This window comes from Rhinolophus sinicus, linkage group LG12 (assembly GCF_036562045.2).
Source record: "Rhinolophus sinicus isolate RSC01 linkage group LG12, ASM3656204v1, whole genome shotgun sequence".
Taxonomy (NCBI): domain Eukaryota; kingdom Metazoa; phylum Chordata; class Mammalia; order Chiroptera; family Rhinolophidae; genus Rhinolophus; species Rhinolophus sinicus.
The window spans coordinates 54,715,091-54,733,761 of record NC_133761.1 but is presented as its reverse complement, the minus strand read 5'-3'; the positions used below and the strand labels follow the sequence as shown (position 1 = coordinate 54,733,761).

The following is an 18,671-nucleotide window of genomic DNA, read 5'->3' as shown; positions in this document are numbered from 1 at the left end:
TATAGTGGAGCCCTCACCCCCAGTACCTCAGAATGCATCTGTATTTGGAGGTAGGGACTTTAAAGAGGTAATTCAGTTACAATGATGTTCAGTTACAATGAGGTCTTCATGGACGGGCCATAATCCGGTATGACTGGTGTCCTTGTGAGAGGAGCAGATTAGGACACAGACACAGGGAACGCCGCGTGAGGACGCAGGAAAAGGTGCCCCGCTACAAGCCAAGGAGAGAAGCTCAGGAAGAAACCCACCCTGCCGACACCTGGGTCTTAGGCTTCCAGCTTCCAGAATTGTGAGACAATAAATGTCTATTGCTTAGGGCCCGGTCTGGGAGGGTTGAGTCTCGGGGGTAAAGTGTGAGCGCCTCGGGGAGCTGGAAGAAAATGCGTGGAGCTGAAGGCAAAGTAGACATACTTTATTCAGGCGTATGGGGCTCAATCAGCCCCGTTGTCGGATACAGCCAGCAGCCCCCATCATGTCTCAGCTGCCCACCTCGTGAAACAGCCGGACACCTTTAAACCATGCAGAGACAAAGGTGGCGTACAGCCAGGGTGCTTATGTAAGAGAATATCTTTCAGATGGATGGTGCCTGCACTGCGTTCCATCATCTCGGACAGGCAGGTGGCCGGGTCAGAGCCAGCAGCTGGTCGGGGAGGGAGCCTGACCAAGGCTATTTTCCCTACAGGCCCCAATCTGTGTGGTACTTTGTGACAGCAGCCCTAGCTGCTCTTCTCACACAGGTGTCCCCAAAACTCTCATTCTACTCAGCTCTAACTCATGGTGCCAGGTTACAAATCCTCACCTGGGCCTCCAGACTCTTGAGAGGCCCAGCCTCTGTCCTCACCTGCTCCTCAGGGGTCGCACCCCACTGGAAGGGGTGGCAGAATGGGGTGAGCATGGGCGCTGGCCTCTACTGTTGCTCACCCCGGCCCTGGGCAAAGCGGAGGGGCTCAGTTTTCTCATTTGTCAAACACCCACTCAACAAGGTTGTTTGTGAGGATCTGGGAAGGTGTATAAAGGGCCTAGCTCCGGTTTTGACCTGTATTTCACTCTTAATAAATGGCAGCTGTTATTTTTATTATTTGTCACAAACCTGACCTCCTTCTAGTATTTCTCTGGTCAGTTAATAGTCATCAAGCTGAGACCGTGGCCTGGCTGCCACACCTGCTCCCCTTCACCTGTCCCTATCTCATGGGTTTGTTTGCTTCATTAGCTCAACAATCCCCACAAGCACCTACTTACTCACCTATCTGCTAACCCACAGCCACTGTGCTGGGCTGAGCACACAAGCGGAAAGGCTGTGGGCCAGAGGGGCTTCAGCTTATCTGCTTCAGCTGATCAATTTACACACACTGATTTGTAAACAATCAATTACACTATACGGGGATGTGTTGGGGGAAAGGGGCGTCCTTATGCCTTGTGGATTACCCTCTTCAACTGGCCTCTCTCATCTTTTACCCAGATGGCGGCAAGACTCACATTACTGTTCTTCAAGGCTTCCAGAGTTTTCTTTCTTAAGCAAAAATAGGCCTGATCCCTCCCTGCGTAGAACCCTCCCGTGGCTGCACCTGCCTTCCAATGGGCCCAGTCCGGTGTCACCTGGGCTTTCCTGTCTATCACCCAGCCTCCTCCCCCTGTCTCCCCCCACATTCCCTCTTCATTCTTGCCATGTGAAAGACTATCATTGGGCATCAGTCCCCACCACCATCACCAGGGTGTCACTCCTAGGCCCACCCTGGCCCTTTACCACCTCTCTCTATCTGGAAAACTCGTCTTATCTTTCAAGACCTATCCTCACCTCTCTTCAGCATCACCTCCTTCACCGAATCTTCCTGAACCCTTGACTGCCTCTATCAGAGCTCTTATCTCCTTGTAGTATGGAGCTTGCAGCGATCTCTTTCATATCTATTCTCCCCACCAGATCAGAAACCCCACTGGGGAGGAAGAGATCAGGTCTGGTTTTATCTGTGGCTCCACAGTCTGGCACATAGTCTTCATGTGTGCAGACCGAATAAATGCCTGAATAAATAAATGCATGCAAGTCAGATTGAGCCAGGCGCTTCTCACACCTCATCCCATTTAATCCTCATGTGACTGAGCCAGTACAAGATTATAGAAAGGTCAGCTTCACCCTCTGCCCTCCCAACCCCCTGACCCCCACAGTCCCCTGGGGCTCCTTTTTACCTGGACCCCCATTTCCCAGGGTTGGCCCTGAATGTCTCAGGACATGGACACCACACCATGGAGGGTCCTGATACATGAATAATGTGCATTTCATGTGCCTATAACGAGGTCTAAATAAATCCACATTTATTTGGCAATCATGCAGGTATTCTTCTCAGCGCTTCACCTTGCTGGTCTATCTCCCTGGATACCCAGGAATGTTGGCTGCAGGCCACAATCAGCTCAATTCAATTTAACAAGCATTTGTCCAGCTCCCAGGTCAGTGCCAGGCAGTGGTTCCCATGCCGGCTGAGGGTCAGAAGCTCTGATTCTGAGGTTTGGGTGAGAGAGGAGTGTGCGCCACATTTAGAGAGCAGAAAAGGCAAGGAGAAGGCATTTCCAGTGGAGGAAATGGGCTGAGCAATAACAGTGGGTGGGTAGGTCGGGGCATATGATAAAGGTGGGTCTGGGGGCCAGACAGAGGGAACATTTTGGAGAGTCAAGGGTAATAAGATTAGAAACAGGGCTCAATAAATGCTAGTTTCCTCTCCATTTTCCTTCATTAAACAAGGCAGGTGAGTGCCAGCCTGGTGGCTCAGGCGGTTAGAGCTCCATGCTCCTAACTCCGAAGGCTGCCTGTTGGATTCCCACATGGGCCAGTGGGCTCTCAACCACGAGGTTGCCAGTTCGATTCCTTGAGTCCTGCAAGGGATGGTGGGCAGCACCCCCTGCAACTAAAGATTGAACACGGCACCTTGAGCTGAGCTGCCGCTGAGCTCCCAGATGGCTCAGTTGGTTGGAGCGCGTCCTCTCAACCACAAGGTTGCTGGTTCGACTCCCGCAAGGGATGGTGGGCTGTGCCCCCTGCAACTAGCAACAGCAACTGGACCTGTAGCTGAGCTGTGCCCTCCACAACTAAGACTGAAAGGACAACAACTAGACTTGGAAAAAAGTCCTGGAAGTACACACTGTTCCCCATAAAAAAAATCTATAAAAAAAAGGCAGGCAATACAATCGGTTTAAGAACCAGGTCTGGAGCCAGTGGTGCCCAGGGAACAGGCCATGGGCCCACCCAGACCAGGGCTGACTCTGGCTCCACCAGGTCCTGGCTTTGGGGCCTGTGCTCCCAGTTAACCTCTCTGAGGCTTAGATTCCTTAACGATTACCATCAAATCAACAGCAGCCTTGGTTATTGGGGCTCGCCTCCTGCCGACACCAGCCCAGTCCTGAATCAGGTTTAACCCTGGCCTGCATCCTTCCAGGTGGGGACTGCTATCGTCCTCACACTGCAGAGAAGTTCCTGGAGGGAGAATAGCTAGCCCAAGGTCAGACGGCTTCATAGTAAGTGATCTGACTTGCAAGGCCTCTTGAACAAGACTGCTGTGTATTGATTCAGACGACCTACAAGAAACCTGGACCTGCTGGGCACTCGATAAGACTTGTCTTCCTCGGCTCTGGACGCCCAGGGGAGAGGCCCAGGTGTGTGGGCAGCCGGGAGGGCTGCTATCCCGCCTTTCCCACCAGGGACAACGATGATGGTGAGGGACAGAGGGCAAGGGCTGTTCCAAGGAAGAAGATTCAAGATCTCCCCTCTCTAACCAACACTAAGCTGCTTTGTTTTGTGACTACACGACGTCACGTGCCACAGCTGGCACGCGGGGCGCGGAGCTGGATCGGGTGTCTCTGATCCGGTTTCTCCCCAGGACGCAGCACCCTGGATTTTGTCCTCAGCGCAGGTGACCCGGGGCGTTCACTAGTTAGCGCCTGGCGCCCTCTCGTGGCACAGGTGAGCCTTTCCTTTGCCAGGGCCCTTTTCCAGCGCGGTGGGACCTGAACAGAGCCGGGCTTCCAGGACTAGCTTTCCTAGTGGGCCGGCGTGTAGGAGCATCGTTAGGAACCACCTGCTGTCGAGAGCTCATCTGTGAGAGTGGGAGGGACATTGGACTGGACTCCGAAGGCTGCAATCCTGTCCCCAGCTCCCCTCGTTTCCCAGTTGGGGCTGCTTATAGGCTCCCCACCTGCCTCCCAGGATGCTGTGAGAATCCTATTGGATGTGATGAGTGACAGCAGCTTCTTATCGGCTCAAAAGCACTACTAAAGAGCAAAGCATTGTGTTCATGAGAAAGTAACTAACAGAGCAAGTTCCAGGACGCTAAGGGCCAGTGAAGGGCTGAGGGCAGCAGCTGGGGCAGAGGAGCTGAAGGGAAGGGGAAGGTATTCCCAGGAGAGGGGTGGGGTGAGCAAGACCCTGGAGGGCAGGGGCTTTAGCAGACACAGATGTATCTGTTTGGGGCAAAGGGAGACTGATGGGGAGATGTGGTCAATGGTACTGGAAAAAGAAGTCCATAAACGCTCGTTTCTTTTTCCTTTCTCTTAATTCAAAAGGCAGAGAGGAATGATAGTTTTATTTGCTTCTATAAAACAGAAAAAATTAAACTGCCTACGTCTCTGAGTGGGTTTCCCAGGGACTTGGTAACTCTCAAAACAAGGTCCCTGCCCCTCCTGAAGGTGGTAAGGAGGCCAGTCCCACTCTGTTCCTTCCCAGGCCCCTGCCAGGGGCCCCTGCAGCAGCGTCCCCTGCCTACATGCCCCACTCCTCACCCAGCCTGGTTTTCAGGTCATTCCTGTATTCCAGCAGGAGAGCCCCTCCCTTAGAGCAGTGAGGGTGGCAATGCCCGCCGGAGGCAGGACAGTTCAGTGCCTCAGAAAACGGGTCTTGGTTTTAGTCACCCAGGCTTTTCCTGTCACTGGCCGTGCTCCTAATTTGCACAACCGTCAGTGTTCCCATCAGTAAAATACAGAAACAATAACAACATCATCATTCCTCAAGTAAAGATTAAATGAGATTATGTGTCTTGTACACAAAATAATTGTGTCTGGCACTGGGGAAAACACATGCTCGTTTATCGTGGACGTTTCTATGTTTTAAGTTATACGTGAGAAGCTGCTTGACAAGGAAAATGGGCCAGGCCTTCCATCTCAGAAAAGAGGAAACCCTGCAGTGTGTGATGTTACAGAAAGGGGAAGGGCTGTCAGGGCAACACTGTCACCTGCTGAGGTCCCACCAGGCTGTGCTGTGACTCAGGCATAGAATGGAGAGGAGCCAGCAGTCAGGCTCTCCAGTGTCCCTCCAAGCGTTGCTTAGTAACAGTCACCTAGGGACACAGATGAAGCTGCCTGGCAGGGCCAGTGGGGAACAGTGGAAACATTTTTTAATCTTTTAACTACGTCACCTTGGACAGCTCACCAGCAGGCCTAGTACAGAGGACAGGATTTGGTATCAGATGTGGATTGGAATCCTGGCACCACTTCCTAGCTAATTAAAACTTGGGCAACATATTTTGTTGTTTTGGAACTTTATGAAGTGTAATTTACATGCCATAAAATTCACCCACTTTAAGTGTATTATTCAAAGATTATCTATGTATAGTTGGGCAACCATCACCACAATCTTCTCTTAAATCATTTCTGTTACTCCGAACAGGAATCTCATACTCTTCCCAGTCCCACCCCAGCCCTAGACAACCACTCTGTCTCTGTAGATTTGCATTTTCTGGACATTTCATATAAATGGAATCATATAATTTGTGGCCTTTTGTGACTGGCTGCTATCAGTATCGTTTTTGAGGTTCATCACGCTGTAGCCTATGTCAGTACTTCCTTTTTATTGCTGAATAATATTCCATCGTGTGGATATAACACATTTTGTTTATCCATTCACCAGTTGATAGACACTTGGGTTGTTTCTACTTCTTGACTATTATGAATAATGCTTCCCTGAACATCCATGTACAAGACTTGTGTGGATGTATTTTTAATTCTCCTGAGTCCATACCTAGGGGTGGTTTCTGGCTCATATGGTGCTCAATTTAACCTTCTGAGGAAATGCCACTGTTTTCCAAAGTAGCTGCACCATTTTCTATCCCCACCAGCAATACATGAGGGTTTGTATTTCTCACATTTTTGCCAACCATCTTTTTTTTTTTTAAGAGCGAGCATGAAGTGGTATCTCATTGGGTTTTGAGTTGCATTTCCCTAATAACTAATGGTGTTGAGCATCTTTTCATGTGCTCATGTGCCATTTGTATATCCTCTTTGGTGAAAGGTCTACTCGAACCTTTTTGGGCAACTTAACCTCTTTGAGCATCACCTTACTTTTAAATTATACCCAGTTCCTAAGAGCATGAGGTTTTATGTAAGGGATTTGCAAAAGGGCCTGCCGTGTGATGGGGCGTAGCATGATAGCTTTTACTATTGTGGTCACTTTGGCCCCATAGGACTGAGTCTTCCTCGTGGGCTCACAGGTTTAGAGTTGGAGCCAGGGCTGCCCAGACTCAGGAACAGAAGGCTCTCCTCCCTCCTCAGCAGGAGGTGAAGGACAAGGGGTCCACAGTGTTCTAGATGTTCTGTTGAGCAATCCCACATGGCCTCACTTCACACCCACCAGAACCTTTTCATGAAGCACGACCATATTTATGGAGGATGAAATCTTGAGGTCAGAGATACTCAGTAACCTCTCCCAGGTCGCCTAGTTGAAAGTGGTAGGATCTCCCAGGTTGCCGGATGCTGATGCCAATGGCACAGGCAGCGAGCTCCTACAGACGAGCCAGGCACACTGGCCTGCGTGGGGAAATCACAGGCCCCGTCTGGCTGTGTGGATGGCATACCCCGCCTTGGCTTCTGGGAGGCAGGACAGCGGGCGGCTAAGAACACAGACAGCCCCCACCACTGACCAGCAGCTCAGCTGGGGTGCGTACCCTCTCCAGGCTTCAGCATCTTCTATAAAGACGCCCTCAGGGAGGATTTCTTCTCTTAATTTGTGTCCTTAGTGCTCCCCACAGAAGCAGGGAGCACCTGGCCAGGGACTTGATTTCTCTAGAATGACGACTTAGGATTACGCACAAGAAAAGCAGGGTAACAAAACATAAAACTTTATTAAAGCAGCTGAACTTAGCACTTCCTCAATGGTGCCCCTATGAAGTGACAGTTAAATATGAGCTGTCTCATTTCGTGCATTTCTGCTTCATCGTGACAATTCTAACGTTGCTCATCTTCCATTCACAGAGACATGCCCTCGTCATGTTTTGTACCTCTCATCTCCTTGACGTGGCATCACACTGATGCTGCTTTGGGCTCCAGCTGGAGAACCCCAAAAGGGGTTCCCCAGACTGGGGCTCTGACAGTGGGAGGTGCGCAGGACATCTGGCTTCCAGTTTCAACCACCCCTTCAGAGTATCTTCCAGCAGGGGACAGCAGGGGAAACTAGGGCTTCTTGGTCTGAACAGATTTAAGGTTTAGTAACAAGGATCTGGCCTCACCCTGCACGGCTCCTTCAGGCGAGGGCTCTGGGCAGAAAGTGGGACAAGGCTACCTCAGTCCTTTTTGCCTCCCGGGGCCGGGCTTCTCGTGAGAAGCTTCCCTGAGCTGCCGGGGGTCAGTGTGGACACTGTGGGGGATTCCAGCTTCACTCTGTCCAGGAGGGTCTTCTTGAGGGCCGCTGAGGAGATCTTTTCTTGGTCTGCCATGGACTGCAGCTCTCTGCAGACAAAGTCGGAGAGGGGTTGAAGGCGGAAGGCAATAAAGCTTGGAGCAGAGTTTCACAAGGTTTCCCCATCCACATAACCCCCAACCTTTGCTGACATGATACCACCCAAGATGAGACCCTGCACCAAACACTCCCCCAAGCTTCGCAGGGTGCTCTTTAGCTACGTGTGGCTTCCTACGCAGATGGAGAGCGTCACGAGGTAGCTGTGATCATACGGGAGAGAGAGTGGAAAGTGACAGGGATTGGAGTCATGAACTTGAAGCTACATCCTGTCTCAACTGCTTGTTAGCTGTTTGACCCTGGGCAAAATCGTCTGAGTCTCAACTTCCTCATCTATAAACCAAAGCTAATCCCAACCATCAGAACTGTGAGGAGAATTCAATGAAGACCTGCAAACTCTTAGCTAAACAGAGTCTAATAAGTCATGGTTATTAATACAGTACAGACTCCAACCCTGCTAATGGGACCAAACACGACAGGTTCTGCAAGACGCAACCCAGCCCAGGGACCGGCGGGGAATTGGGGGGCCTGGGGCAGAGGAGAGCAACCCACCGTGTTCGGATGCAGGAGGCCTCAACTGCATTGATGAGCAGGGAGCGGAAGCCCCCGCTCTCTAGGAAGTGCAGGGCGTGGATGGTGGCGCCTCCGGGGGAGCAGACATTGTCCTTGAGCTGGCCTGGATGCTGCTCTGAGTCCAGCAGCATCTTAGCAGCCCCCTAAGGCAGGAAGGGGGTATGAGAGGAGCAAACTGCCAGTACACCTTGGGACAGGTTTCTGCACGACCACTGCTCTTCCCCAACGCCTATCTACGCCTCGCAACCAACCCCTGCCCCCAGCTCACGGACACACAAGAACCCCCAACGCATACCCTGGTCCAGAACATGCAGGGGCAAGATACTGACCAGCAAGGCCTGAGCCCCCAGTCGGACTGCTAGGCGCCGCGGCAGGCCCATCTTCACCCCACCATCAGCCAACGCGTCCAGGGCCATGAACGCCTGTGGAGACACTCATTGGTCCTGGGGCAGCAGGCACCCAGGGCATCCCTTAGGCTCTGCTTTTCCTGATGCCTGGAGCTAGTGCCAAGGATCAGCCTCATCTACCAGCCAAGGGGTGGACGACAGCCCCAAGCCTGCCTGCCATCCCATCTTGCTCCCCTGCGTCCCCAAAAGGCTGCATAAGCATGGGGGCCTCACGTAGGCAGGCCCGCTGCCGCTGAGCCCTGTGACGGCGTCAATGAGGTCCTCCTCCACCTCCGTGCAGAAGCCCACACTGCTCATGAGCTGCTCCAGGAGCTGCCCGTCCTCCACCAAGGCGTGGGTGCCCGTGGCGTACACGGTGGCCCCCTCCCGCACCACCACAGGTGTGTTGGTCATGCAGCGAATCACTTTGGGGGCCGGCTGGAACGCCATCAGCTTCTGGAGCAAGGAAGAGGGCCGAGTGAGCTGCCAGGGCACCGCAGCCACTAGCACCCACCCCTCCCCTCACACAGGGGCACCAGGGCTGAGATGGGCACCTTCTCCACCGAGCTGATGGTGACTCCGGCTGCACAGGAGACGATGATGTGCCTGGCCTGGACGTCGGCCCCGATCTCGTCCAGGATGAAGGGGATGATGTGTGGCTTCACGGCCAGGAACAGGACGTCGCTGTGTCTCACTGTCTCCTTGTTGTTCCGGGTCAGGTTCACCCCCAACTTCTGCAGGAGGAGACGGCCTAGCTCACAGTACAGGGCAGCTTCACCAGGCCCAGACCCGCCCAAGGAGCAGCCGAACCCCTGCCAAGTCCTGTCCCTGCTTCAGCCTGGAATTCCCTGCCCTGTCCTCTCAGGGTCTGTCCCTACCCCCATGGGCACCAAGTTTTCCAATGTTGCTACTGGGCAAGTGAGCACAGGCGCTGGGCATGGACAAGCTTCTCCATGGCAACCAGGAATGGGCTGTCCCACATTCCCACCAACCTGGCACCCAAGGCACGGTTCTGCCAGGGAGGCTCCATGGCTGGCAAGTGGCAGAGGGAAAGGGGAAATGCTAGCGCCCAATGGTCAGAAGCAGAGCTGGGTCAGGCCCTATCCCAACCCCGGAAACTTGCTCATCAGACTGCATGGTCTCCATATGGTCTAGGGTGGGCTGGAGGACACCCATCCCTCTAGGACTCCAAATCGAGAAGCAGGGCTCTCCAGTGCTAGGAACACCAGCCATCCTAGACACAGACACTGCCTGTCACCTGCCTCATCAGACAGGTGACACTGCCCAGGTTTTAGGTGAAGACTTGGGATATTCTTTCTTGAGACAGGAACAACTAACTTGCCAGATTCTTTCCCAACACGTTCATTCATGCCTCAGAATAACTCAATAGCAAAGTGGCTACTGTGGCCTCCCATTTTATTAATGAGGAAACGGAGGCTCAGAGTACCTGAAGGTCACACAGCTAGTCCACAACGCCAAACAAATATGTACTGGGTACCTACTATGTGCCAGGTGCTTTCCATAGAGAAATACCTCAATTAAACGTCTAATCACCCGAGCGCCTGGATTTGACCCCCAGTCTGTTTGTCTGGAAGTTCCCACCATAGAGCCGCGCCTGGGATGGTACAGGAGGACGGCGATGGTCCTAGCGGGGAGGTCAGCACCGCAGCCTACACCTCAGCAGCGCAGTGCATCGGGCCTCCTTCTGGGTCTCCACCCTTTTCCCCACACCCCTATGCCCCACTTACCCTAAGTGCAGACACCGTGGGCAGGTCCATTTCCGGGGAGCTGGCTATTATCTTGTGAGCCGACAAGATGCCTGCCGCAGACAGGGGCTTTTCAACCGGGGATCATGGCCCTCCTCGTTCCCACGCTTTCCCTCGGAAAGCGGAACCAAAACCCGCCACCGCTAACGGTGCCTGTCTCCCTCTGCTCCCTCAATCCCTTACACCGACAGAAGACGCTCTTGCTCCTTAACAGACCTCCCCCACCAGACGCAGATAAGCCCTTTCTTCATTCATTCATTCATTCATTCGTGGCGTGGGGGGCGGTTCGCAGACTGGGCTCGGGGCCGCACGCGCACCTGCCTCCCGCCTCCACTCGCTCACCTGCGGCCGTGAAGCCCCGCACCAGGGCACAGGCCAGCTGGCCCGCGCCGATGAAGCCCACGCTCATGGTCCCGGGCTCGGCGTCTTCCCGGCAGCCGCAGAAATCCACTCAACGCGGACCCCGAGACACCGTAAGGGAAAAGTGGAGGGTGCGAGAGTCCAGCGCACACGCGCCTCGGCAGCCAGATCCAGGGAACTTCCTGCAGCTTCCGGCCGGATCGCGCTACCCCCCGGCACTCAGACCCCGCCGCAGGCCCACACATGGCCCCGCCCCGCCCAGGCGGCCAATCCGAGGCCAAGTCGGGGCTGTGCGCCCGCCTCCTGTGCACGGGATTGGCGCGCGGAACCTCAGAGTCGAAGCCCGGAAGCCGGGATCCTCGCCTCGCTTGGGACCGTACGCCGCCGGCCCGGGATCCCGGTTCTCACACCTCCGGGGCTGGGGGCTGAGGCCGAGCTGAGGTCTAGCTAACATCATTTCTGGCGCGGGCCATCAGCTGCCCGTTGTGAGCCAGAGGAGTTCTGCAGGTTGCCTATTTGAGGGGATGAGTGTGTCCACCCCCCACCGCCCCCCACCGCCAGCGGTTCAGACAAAATCGTGGAGACCGTGGGCTCCGAGCCAGGGGCCTCGGTGTGCCCCGGGATTCAGTCCGCTTCCTCCAGGCCCAAGCCGGAGGCGGCAGGGGCAGCCGCGGTGATTCACTTGAACTTGCATTGTTCACGCGAATGGGTCTTAACTATTAATGGTTTGCAAATAGGGTCAGTTCCTCCGTTTAGGAACTGATTGGCTCCCTAGGGTCTAGCTAAAGTATTACTTCCTCCGCCGTCTTTCCATCGGTTTTCCTAGTCCTTTCCGTATTCACACCCCCACCCCCAGCAGAGGGCCGCTGTCTGCGATTTTCTTCTAACTGATCACATTCCTGAGGAAGTACGGTACCCAGGTGCTCTGTTTCTGCACCCCTAAAAGTGAGGACCAAATGTTTATTATTAAGCAAAATAATATTTGTATGGCTTTTTCAGATTTGAAAAGTAATACATGCATGTTGAGGAAAATTTGGAAAATCCAAAAAAAAGTAAAAGAAAGTCAAAATCACCTATAATCATACTTCCTAACGACAGTTTCTTACAAATATTTTTGGTGTATTTCCATGCATTATTTCCCATGCATATATACTTTTTCCATCATTGGAAATAAATGATACACATATAGTTTTCAAATTTCTATACTACATATGTAATAAGCATTTTCCAATGTCACTGCAGAGTTACTTAAAACAAGATTTTAGTGACTACTCAGCATTCCATTGGTGTGCCACAGGCACCGCACTGATTTAACCATTCTCCCAGACATCCACATTAGGTTCATTTATCCATTCAATAGATATTTATTGAGCCAGGTTCTGGGGCACAGCTGTGAACAAAACACGGAAGTCCGTGTGTGTGTGTGTGTGTGTGTGTGTGTTGGGGTGGAGTGGAGTGGAGTGTTTGAGACAATGGTGTCTCCTATCAGACTCCTTACACACATCCATCCCTTACTTGCTTGCCTTGTTATCTCCTGTCTCAGCTTCCAGGAGTAGAGGTGAAAAAGAAGGAAGACTACAGGGCTTAGGAAAGGCCATGCTGGTGACTCCAGTGCTGGCTTGATCCCCAGCCAGGGCAGGCCACACTGGAGAGGGCACAGCCAAGGCACTGGTCCTCCTGACTAAGCTTGGACATGTGAGCCACTGCCCAGAAACTGGTTACTTTTTGTGGTATTTTGAGATCTATTATTTTTTCCTCTCCAAAGTTTAAAGTTTATGTGTACCAAGTGGTGTTATATATTTTAATTGTAGGCAAACTCATTTTATTCTCTTATGATAACCTTGCTGACTCTAAAAGCCTATTTCACTGGCACCGTGGCCTCTGCCATGGCTGCCTTGGCAATTACATCTGACTCCTGTGAATTCCCTTTGGGCTGAAGTGCTGGATGGATGAGATAGATGAGAAGAGGAAAGGCCCGTTCTCCCCACCCAGCCGTTTAGGATACACCCTCAAGGAGAGCCCCAGCCTGGTACTGCTATCCTGCCATGGACAGATACTCTCTGTGTCAACACCTGTCTTCTTGAGGGCCCACTGTATCTATCCTCTTCCTCCATCTGAACAGACAGAGAAGTCCAAAAAGGAAATGGGAACGTTCACAAAGCCTCCAGGACTGCCCACCTTCACCTGCTCCTCCAATCCTCTCACCTACCAGTCAGATGGGTTCAGCTGCTCCTGCCCTCCTCCCTTCTCACTCCCCCACGTCCTGCCCCCTCTCCCTTTCCAGCAGAGTGGGCCCTGCTGGTCTCTCTGCTGCAGGTCCCATAGGTCAAATCAAGGTGTCAGCTGATCTGAGTTCTTACCTGGAGGCTCCGGAGCAGCCTCAGCTTCCAGACTCATCCATGTTGTCAGCAGAATTCAGTTCCATATGACTGTAGGACTGAGGTCTCCTTTCCTTACTGGCTGTCAGCCAGGAATTGTTCTCAGCTTCTAGAGGCCACTCAGATTTCTTGGTTACTGGTCCCCTTCATCTTTAAAAGAGCAGTGGTAGATTGAGTCCTTCTTACACTTCAAATCTCTCTGCCCTCCCCTTCTGCCTCCTCTCCTGCCTCCAGCCAGAGAAAGTTCTCTGAAGGGATCACGTGATTAGATGGGGTACACCTGTATAATCCAAGATACTCTCCCTATTTTAAGGTCTAGAGACTTAATGACATCTGCCAAGTCCCTTTTGCCACGTCACCTAACATAGCCACAGATTCCAAGCATTAAGAGAGCGTGGATATAATTGGGGAGAACATTCTGCCCACCTCACTGTCTTCCTGTGCTAATGAGCACATCCTTACATTGTGAAATGAAGCCAATCTCCTGGGTGTTTGAGCTCACGTGGACGGTGTGAGCTGGCCCATCCTTGCTACTGACTGCATGTGACTGGGAGACCACAGACCTCTTAGAGCCACTGAATAGTTGGAATCCTTCAGATGATACTGATACCCTCCTTGTAGAGAAAGCAACAGTACGCCCCAGTTCTCACAGCAGCCCAAGTGGGAAGGCTTCACTCTGATGCCTTATGGAGATGATCTAGCCACGTACAAGTCAGAGCCAAATCCTCTCCCTCTATGAACAATATTCTTGCCATGTCTTCAAATGCTGACTCTCCATAGACTAGCACCAGTTTTCCCTCAACTATTCAGATGCTATTAATTAGCACTGTCGGTCAAAAGAGAGTCCATGAACTTCAATGGTCAGGCATAGGGAAACCCAGCTGACTGGGAAAGGTAAGTGTAGGGGAATTGCCAGATGTGGCAGCTTCCAAATGACATGTTAACCTAATGCCTGTGTCATCAGCAGGGCACACTTACTGGTGTGTGGGGTGGGAAGGAGCTTAGAACTCATTCCATGGGGTAGAGATTCAACAGATTTGTGTTGCCTCGGTCTTGATTTTTTCATCTGAGAAATGGGAGTAATATCAGCTACCTCAAGGGATAATTGCAAGAATTAAGTGATGTAATGTGTATGAAATTGCCTAGCACTGGTCTCTGGTTCATTGTGAATGCTCAGTAGATGTTAGCTTGCTCACCACACGACTGTCACCCCCTTCTGTGTCCCCATAGCCACTATTGCAAGGATTGAAGTGCTCTCTAAAGAGGTAACATATGAGTGATTGTTTACAATACTATTTTGGGGATGAGAGTTGGGGAAGGGATATAAATAGTATAAATGAAAATAAATTCTAAATTGAGTTATTGCTGTCTTCAGCACCTCCAGAAGTTGGGGGTCCTTGGGGGTTCCCCTTTCTTCAGATCATTATGTTGCTCTCATTCCCTATTGTTCCTCCCTTCTCCTATGTAAAGGAGAAATTAAATATAGAGATTATTAAATACTCGAAATTAAATACAGAGACAGAGGAGTGAAACATCACTTTTATTTCAGCAGATTATCTACGTTCAATTGTTTTTTTACTAAATAATAATAATAAAAGAAAAGTCATAAGTACATGTGGTGTTAACTGGTGATAAGTTCTCTAAAACAGTGGGGGAAGTAACTCAATAGGCACAGACGATGCTCCACCTGCAGAGGAGGGGGTGAGGTTAGGGCTGTCTGATCCCCAGGGCAGTGCCATCTTAGAGTTGAATCCCACCTCCTCATTTTTACAAGGATATGGTGGCCCAAAGACTTCTGCATTTGCTTGAGGTCACAGCTTGTAGCCCTGTTACATCCAGAAACCAGGCATCCTGATTCCCTGTCCACTGCCCCAGCCTGACGCTCTTCATCCTCCCTCCAAGGCCCCTCTGAGGGGACCCCGGATCCCGGTATGTTTATGAAAGTCCACGTTTTGGGAGCTGGAGGTTCTTTTTTAGACATCCTCTCTATTGAGGAGAAACATTGGGATTTTTTTGGTTTTGCTTTAATTCATCATGTTATAGAGTAAATCCGTTCTTTTCCCCCAGTTCTTATCGTAGGGTGTGTTGTCCCATACTCAGTTGAGCATTTGCCAGCAAACAGAAGCTCCCAGCCAACAATCTGTCCATGCTCAGCTATGTCCGCTAACAAGTGGGCTGGGACTTCCTACTCAGCAACCCTGAGTGGCAGTAGTTACTCTTGTAAGTGCTTAGGGTGATGGACAGGAGGACAAGAAATGGAAGGACACTCGGAAAGGTAAACTAGGTGCACTAATTGGGGCAGGGGTACCTGCTAAGTAGAAAACTAAAACCTATATTAAGACCTGCTTCGGTGCACGTGTTTAGACAGAGGCCTCAGTGGCTCCTCCCAGCACCTACGGCTCCAGCTTCCTTGGCACGGGCGCCCCATCTGAGGCACAGCTGCACTTCTGCACCCTCATGTTGGGCAGGCTGACCACCTGGGCCCGGGGCTTGCCTCCCTCCTTGACGCTGACAATCATGGGCAGCGAGGTCGTCTCCGAGGCAATGCACTGCCGCGGCCCCAGAAACGGCCACTTGAAGGTCAGAGTCTCCGGGGGCTGCTGGCAGGTGCCCACACACTCGTAGGCCAGGAAGCCCGGGGGCTCCAGGACCCAGTTCTCAGCCCACTTCATCCCCTGCAGGTCAATGTACATCTCTTGGCGGCAGCAGCGCGTGCCCTGGGTCACCGGGGCCTCAGGGTCACAATTGTCCTGAGCTCTGTGGGGGCAAGGAGAGGCAGAGTCCGAGGTCAGCTGGGAAGGCTGAGGTCAGGGGACCCAGGGTGGGGCCTAGGGGGGCCCCTGGGGGAGGAGATTAGGGTCCGTCTCTCATGTAAAAAAAGCTGGATTATTTATGATAAGGATGGATACCTAGAAATAACTTAAAATAATACGTGATATTATTAATAACATAATAATAATAAGTGATCTAAGTGATAACCTAAATAATAAGTGCTATTACTTCTAAGAGTCTAAGGAGGTTTATATATTCATTCATTCCCAAAGCACTTCGAGAAAAGAAAAGGTGCCCATTTCTATCTCAATTTCACTTCGTATTTGTCTTGTTGACCTTTGACCCACAGCGCCTACCCGTAGTCCCTGAGGTCCAGGGTGTGCAGCTCCAGCTGGGGCTCGCCCTGCCTGGCGCCCGCCGGCCCCTGGGCGGCGAAGTGGACCAGCTCGTGGGCGCTGGAGGCCAGCGGGCCCAGGTGCTCCCTCTGTACCGACACCTGCAGCAGCAGCGGCTGCCGAGGTCGGCTCAGCTGCTGCCAGAAGTTCACGGCCTCTGTCACGTCAAAGGCCTTCCAGCCGCTCTCGTGGATGGACACCAGCCTGTGACACCACATGGAGACGGAGACCCTCGCTGTGAGGTGGGGGCTGGGGGAGCCGCTCTCACCCCCATCCCATCCCCCTCCCAGGGTGGTTCAGACAGGACCCACGCCCCTCTCCCCACTTCTGCCCCCTTGTCCTCTGCCCTCCCCCCACACACAGCCCAGCCGTGACCTCCCCACCTGGAGTCGATGAGCGAGGTGCGATTAGAGCCGTCCTCTCGGACGTGCAGCCACTGGATGGTGACCCGAGCCTGGTCGCTGCGTGGGGAGAGCAGCTGGTGCCTGCGGAGCGCAGCCTTGGGGACAGGCTCCTGGAAGAGGCGCAGCACGGCCTGCACCAGCTCGCTGTTGGGGGGCAGCCGCTGCTCCATGCGGAACACCAGCAAGTGCGTGGAGGCCTCGGACACCAGGAACCTGCCGGCCACCTCTGGGGACACGTGCAGGGTCAGCAGGGCCTCTCCAGGCAGGGGAGCTCTGAGGGTGGCAGGGCCACAGACGTGGCAGCCAGGTGGCAAGGGAACGGCCCCTGTTCTGTCTCCCTGGGCCAAGCCTGGTTACCTACAAATCCCCTCGGGTCTGTGGTCTTATTTGCAACGATCTCCACCAGCAGGAAGGGGCAGCCTAGGGCCCTGAGCTAACAGGTCAGCAGAGATGTTAAAGATCAGAGTCCTCACCTTGGGGCACCTGGGTCTCGCTCTGGGCACCAAGGGGATGAGCCCAGGCCCAGACAGGGGCCCCAGACAGCTTCCCCAGATGGGCACATCCAGTCTTAGCCCCCCACCCACACCCAGGCCCAGGGAGCAGCAAGGAGCGAGGGTCTCACCTCGGAAGTTCTGGCTGAACCTCTTCCCCCGGGAGGGGGCCCCGTGGCTGCGCTTCAGCAGGGCCACGTACTGGGCCCTCACGTGGGCAGGGATGACCAGCTCCTCCACGTCGCCCTTGCCCAGCACGGGCACCTCCCTGAGATGCAGCTGCTGCAGCAGGCTGCCCAGGATCTGCTCTTCGGTCATGGCCGCCCCGGGGTGGGTCAGGGGCAGCGACCAGAGTGCCCAGCAGAGCCACAGGGACCTCATGGTGCTGCTCAGAAGGAGGAACAGAGCAGGCGTGTCCCCTGAGGAGGCTCCAGGATGGTCCCAGCGGGGCGTGCTGAGAGCCAGGCTGGGCCAGCTTTATAGCCAGCCCTGGGCTGGGCCTGGGTGGTGGGAGGGAGGGAGGGAGGGAGGTCACACCCCTCGCCCTACTGGGAGCTCAGTGGCCAGACAGGTCCCTGCGCCCCCAGGAGGGGGGCTGTCTAGAAAGGGCACAAAGGCTGTCTGGATGCCACACAGTCCTGGGGCTCTGGCCACTGCTGTCCGGCAGGTCAGAAATAAATACAGTGCCTGTTGAATTTCCCTGGCCCTACCCTGGTCCTAGTCTATGAAAAAGCGAGCCTATTCCGTGAAAAAAAAGAGTCTCACAACCCAACCATTTCAGTCTCTTTTTCTGGGTCTAGGTTTCTTCACTGAGAAGGCAGGAGGGGAAGTATCCTGCATCTCTGCCTGTTCCAGGCACTTCCACAAAAGCCCCTTGAATCATCTCCCTCCATTCTTCAGTCCCTGAAAGTCCTCCTCCCCTCCTCTCCTCTCCACAGTCTCACAGGGGACCTTGTCCTCCTTTGTGACAGAAGGAAGCTAGACACTGTCAGGACAGGAAATCTGGCAGCTCAGCTCCTGGCAGTGCCAGGGATTTTGCAGTGTCCTTACACCCACTCTCCTGCAGAGTGAGAGATTCCCTGAGGCGTGGCATCCTTCAGAGGAGCACGTCGTACAGGGAGCCTGGCCACCAGCACTCAGTTCTGGCCCACATCATGCCCAGACAAGGCTCGAGGGACAGGAAGCTGGAAAACACAGGTCCGAGCTGCCCAGAGTCATGTCCTGTCCAAAGCCACAGGTACTGGGCACGTCGGCGTGAGTGGGAGCTGCCCCTATCTCCTCAAACACACATTTTAAACTGGCTGGGTTCAAATATGGGCCTGCTGCCTGCTGGCTGTTTGACCTGCTAGCAAGTTCCTTAACTACTCAGTGCCTCAGTTTGCTCATCTAAAGGAGGGGGTGATAATATCGGGTCTACTTCCTAGGACTAGTATGAAGATTA

General features: G+C 53.2%; 2 protein-coding genes across 2 annotated transcripts; both read right to left on the bottom strand.

The window, feature by feature from the left end:
• Window positions 1-7,075: 7,075 nt before the first annotated feature.
• On the bottom strand, window positions 7,076-10,984 carry PYCR2 (pyrroline-5-carboxylate reductase 2). The gene is made up of 7 exons (XM_019730927.2): window positions 10,773-10,984; window positions 10,413-10,483; window positions 9,219-9,398; window positions 8,899-9,120; window positions 8,608-8,700; window positions 8,258-8,421; window positions 7,076-7,698 (listed from the first exon to the last, which is right to left on the bottom strand). Exons 1-7 carry the CDS (start codon window positions 10,837-10,839, stop codon window positions 7,533-7,535), a joined length of 963 nt encoding a protein of 320 aa, XP_019586486.1. The 5' UTR covers window positions 10,840-10,984; the 3' UTR covers window positions 7,076-7,532.
• A 3,705-nt stretch (window positions 10,985-14,689) lies between these two features.
• On the bottom strand, window positions 14,690-18,353 carry LEFTY2 (left-right determination factor 2). The gene is made up of 4 exons (XM_074316461.1): window positions 17,362-18,353; window positions 16,719-16,965; window positions 16,297-16,539; window positions 14,690-15,925 (listed from the first exon to the last, which is right to left on the bottom strand). The coding sequence occupies exons 1-4, from the start codon at window positions 17,609-17,611 to the stop codon at window positions 15,562-15,564; spliced, it is 1,104 nt and encodes a 367-aa protein (XP_074172562.1). The 5' UTR covers window positions 17,612-18,353; the 3' UTR covers window positions 14,690-15,561.
• Between the last annotated feature and the right edge of the window lie 318 nt (window positions 18,354-18,671).

What these genes read in the sequence shown, in the direction of transcription:
- PYCR2 (XM_019730927.2), bottom strand. Translation starts at nt 10,839, where the DNA reads ATGAGCGTGGGCTTCATCGGCGCGGGCCAGCTGGCCTGTGCCCTGGTG. An exon ending in CCATCAGCTCGGTGGAGAAG is followed by an intron (nt 9,121 to 9,218) that starts GTGCCCATCTCA and finishes TCCTTGCTCCAG; the next exon opens with AAGCTGATGGCGTTCCAGCC. An exon ending in TGGGGGCTCAGGCCTTGCTG is followed by an intron (nt 8,422 to 8,607) that starts GTCAGTATCTTG and finishes TTCCTGCCTTAG; the next exon opens with GGGGCTGCTAAGATGCTGCT.
- LEFTY2 (XM_074316461.1), bottom strand. Translation starts at nt 17,611, where the DNA reads ATGAGGTCCCTGTGGCTCTGCTGGGCACTCTGGTCGCTGCCCCTGACC. An exon ending in GTTCAGCCAGAACTTCCGAG is followed by an intron (nt 16,966 to 17,361) that starts GTGAGACCCTCG and finishes ACGTGTCCCCAG; the next exon opens with AGGTGGCCGGCAGGTTCCTG. An exon ending in ACCTCGCTCATCGACTCCAG is followed by an intron (nt 16,540 to 16,718) that starts GTGGGGAGGTCA and finishes GTGGTGTCACAG; the next exon opens with GCTGGTGTCCATCCACGAGA.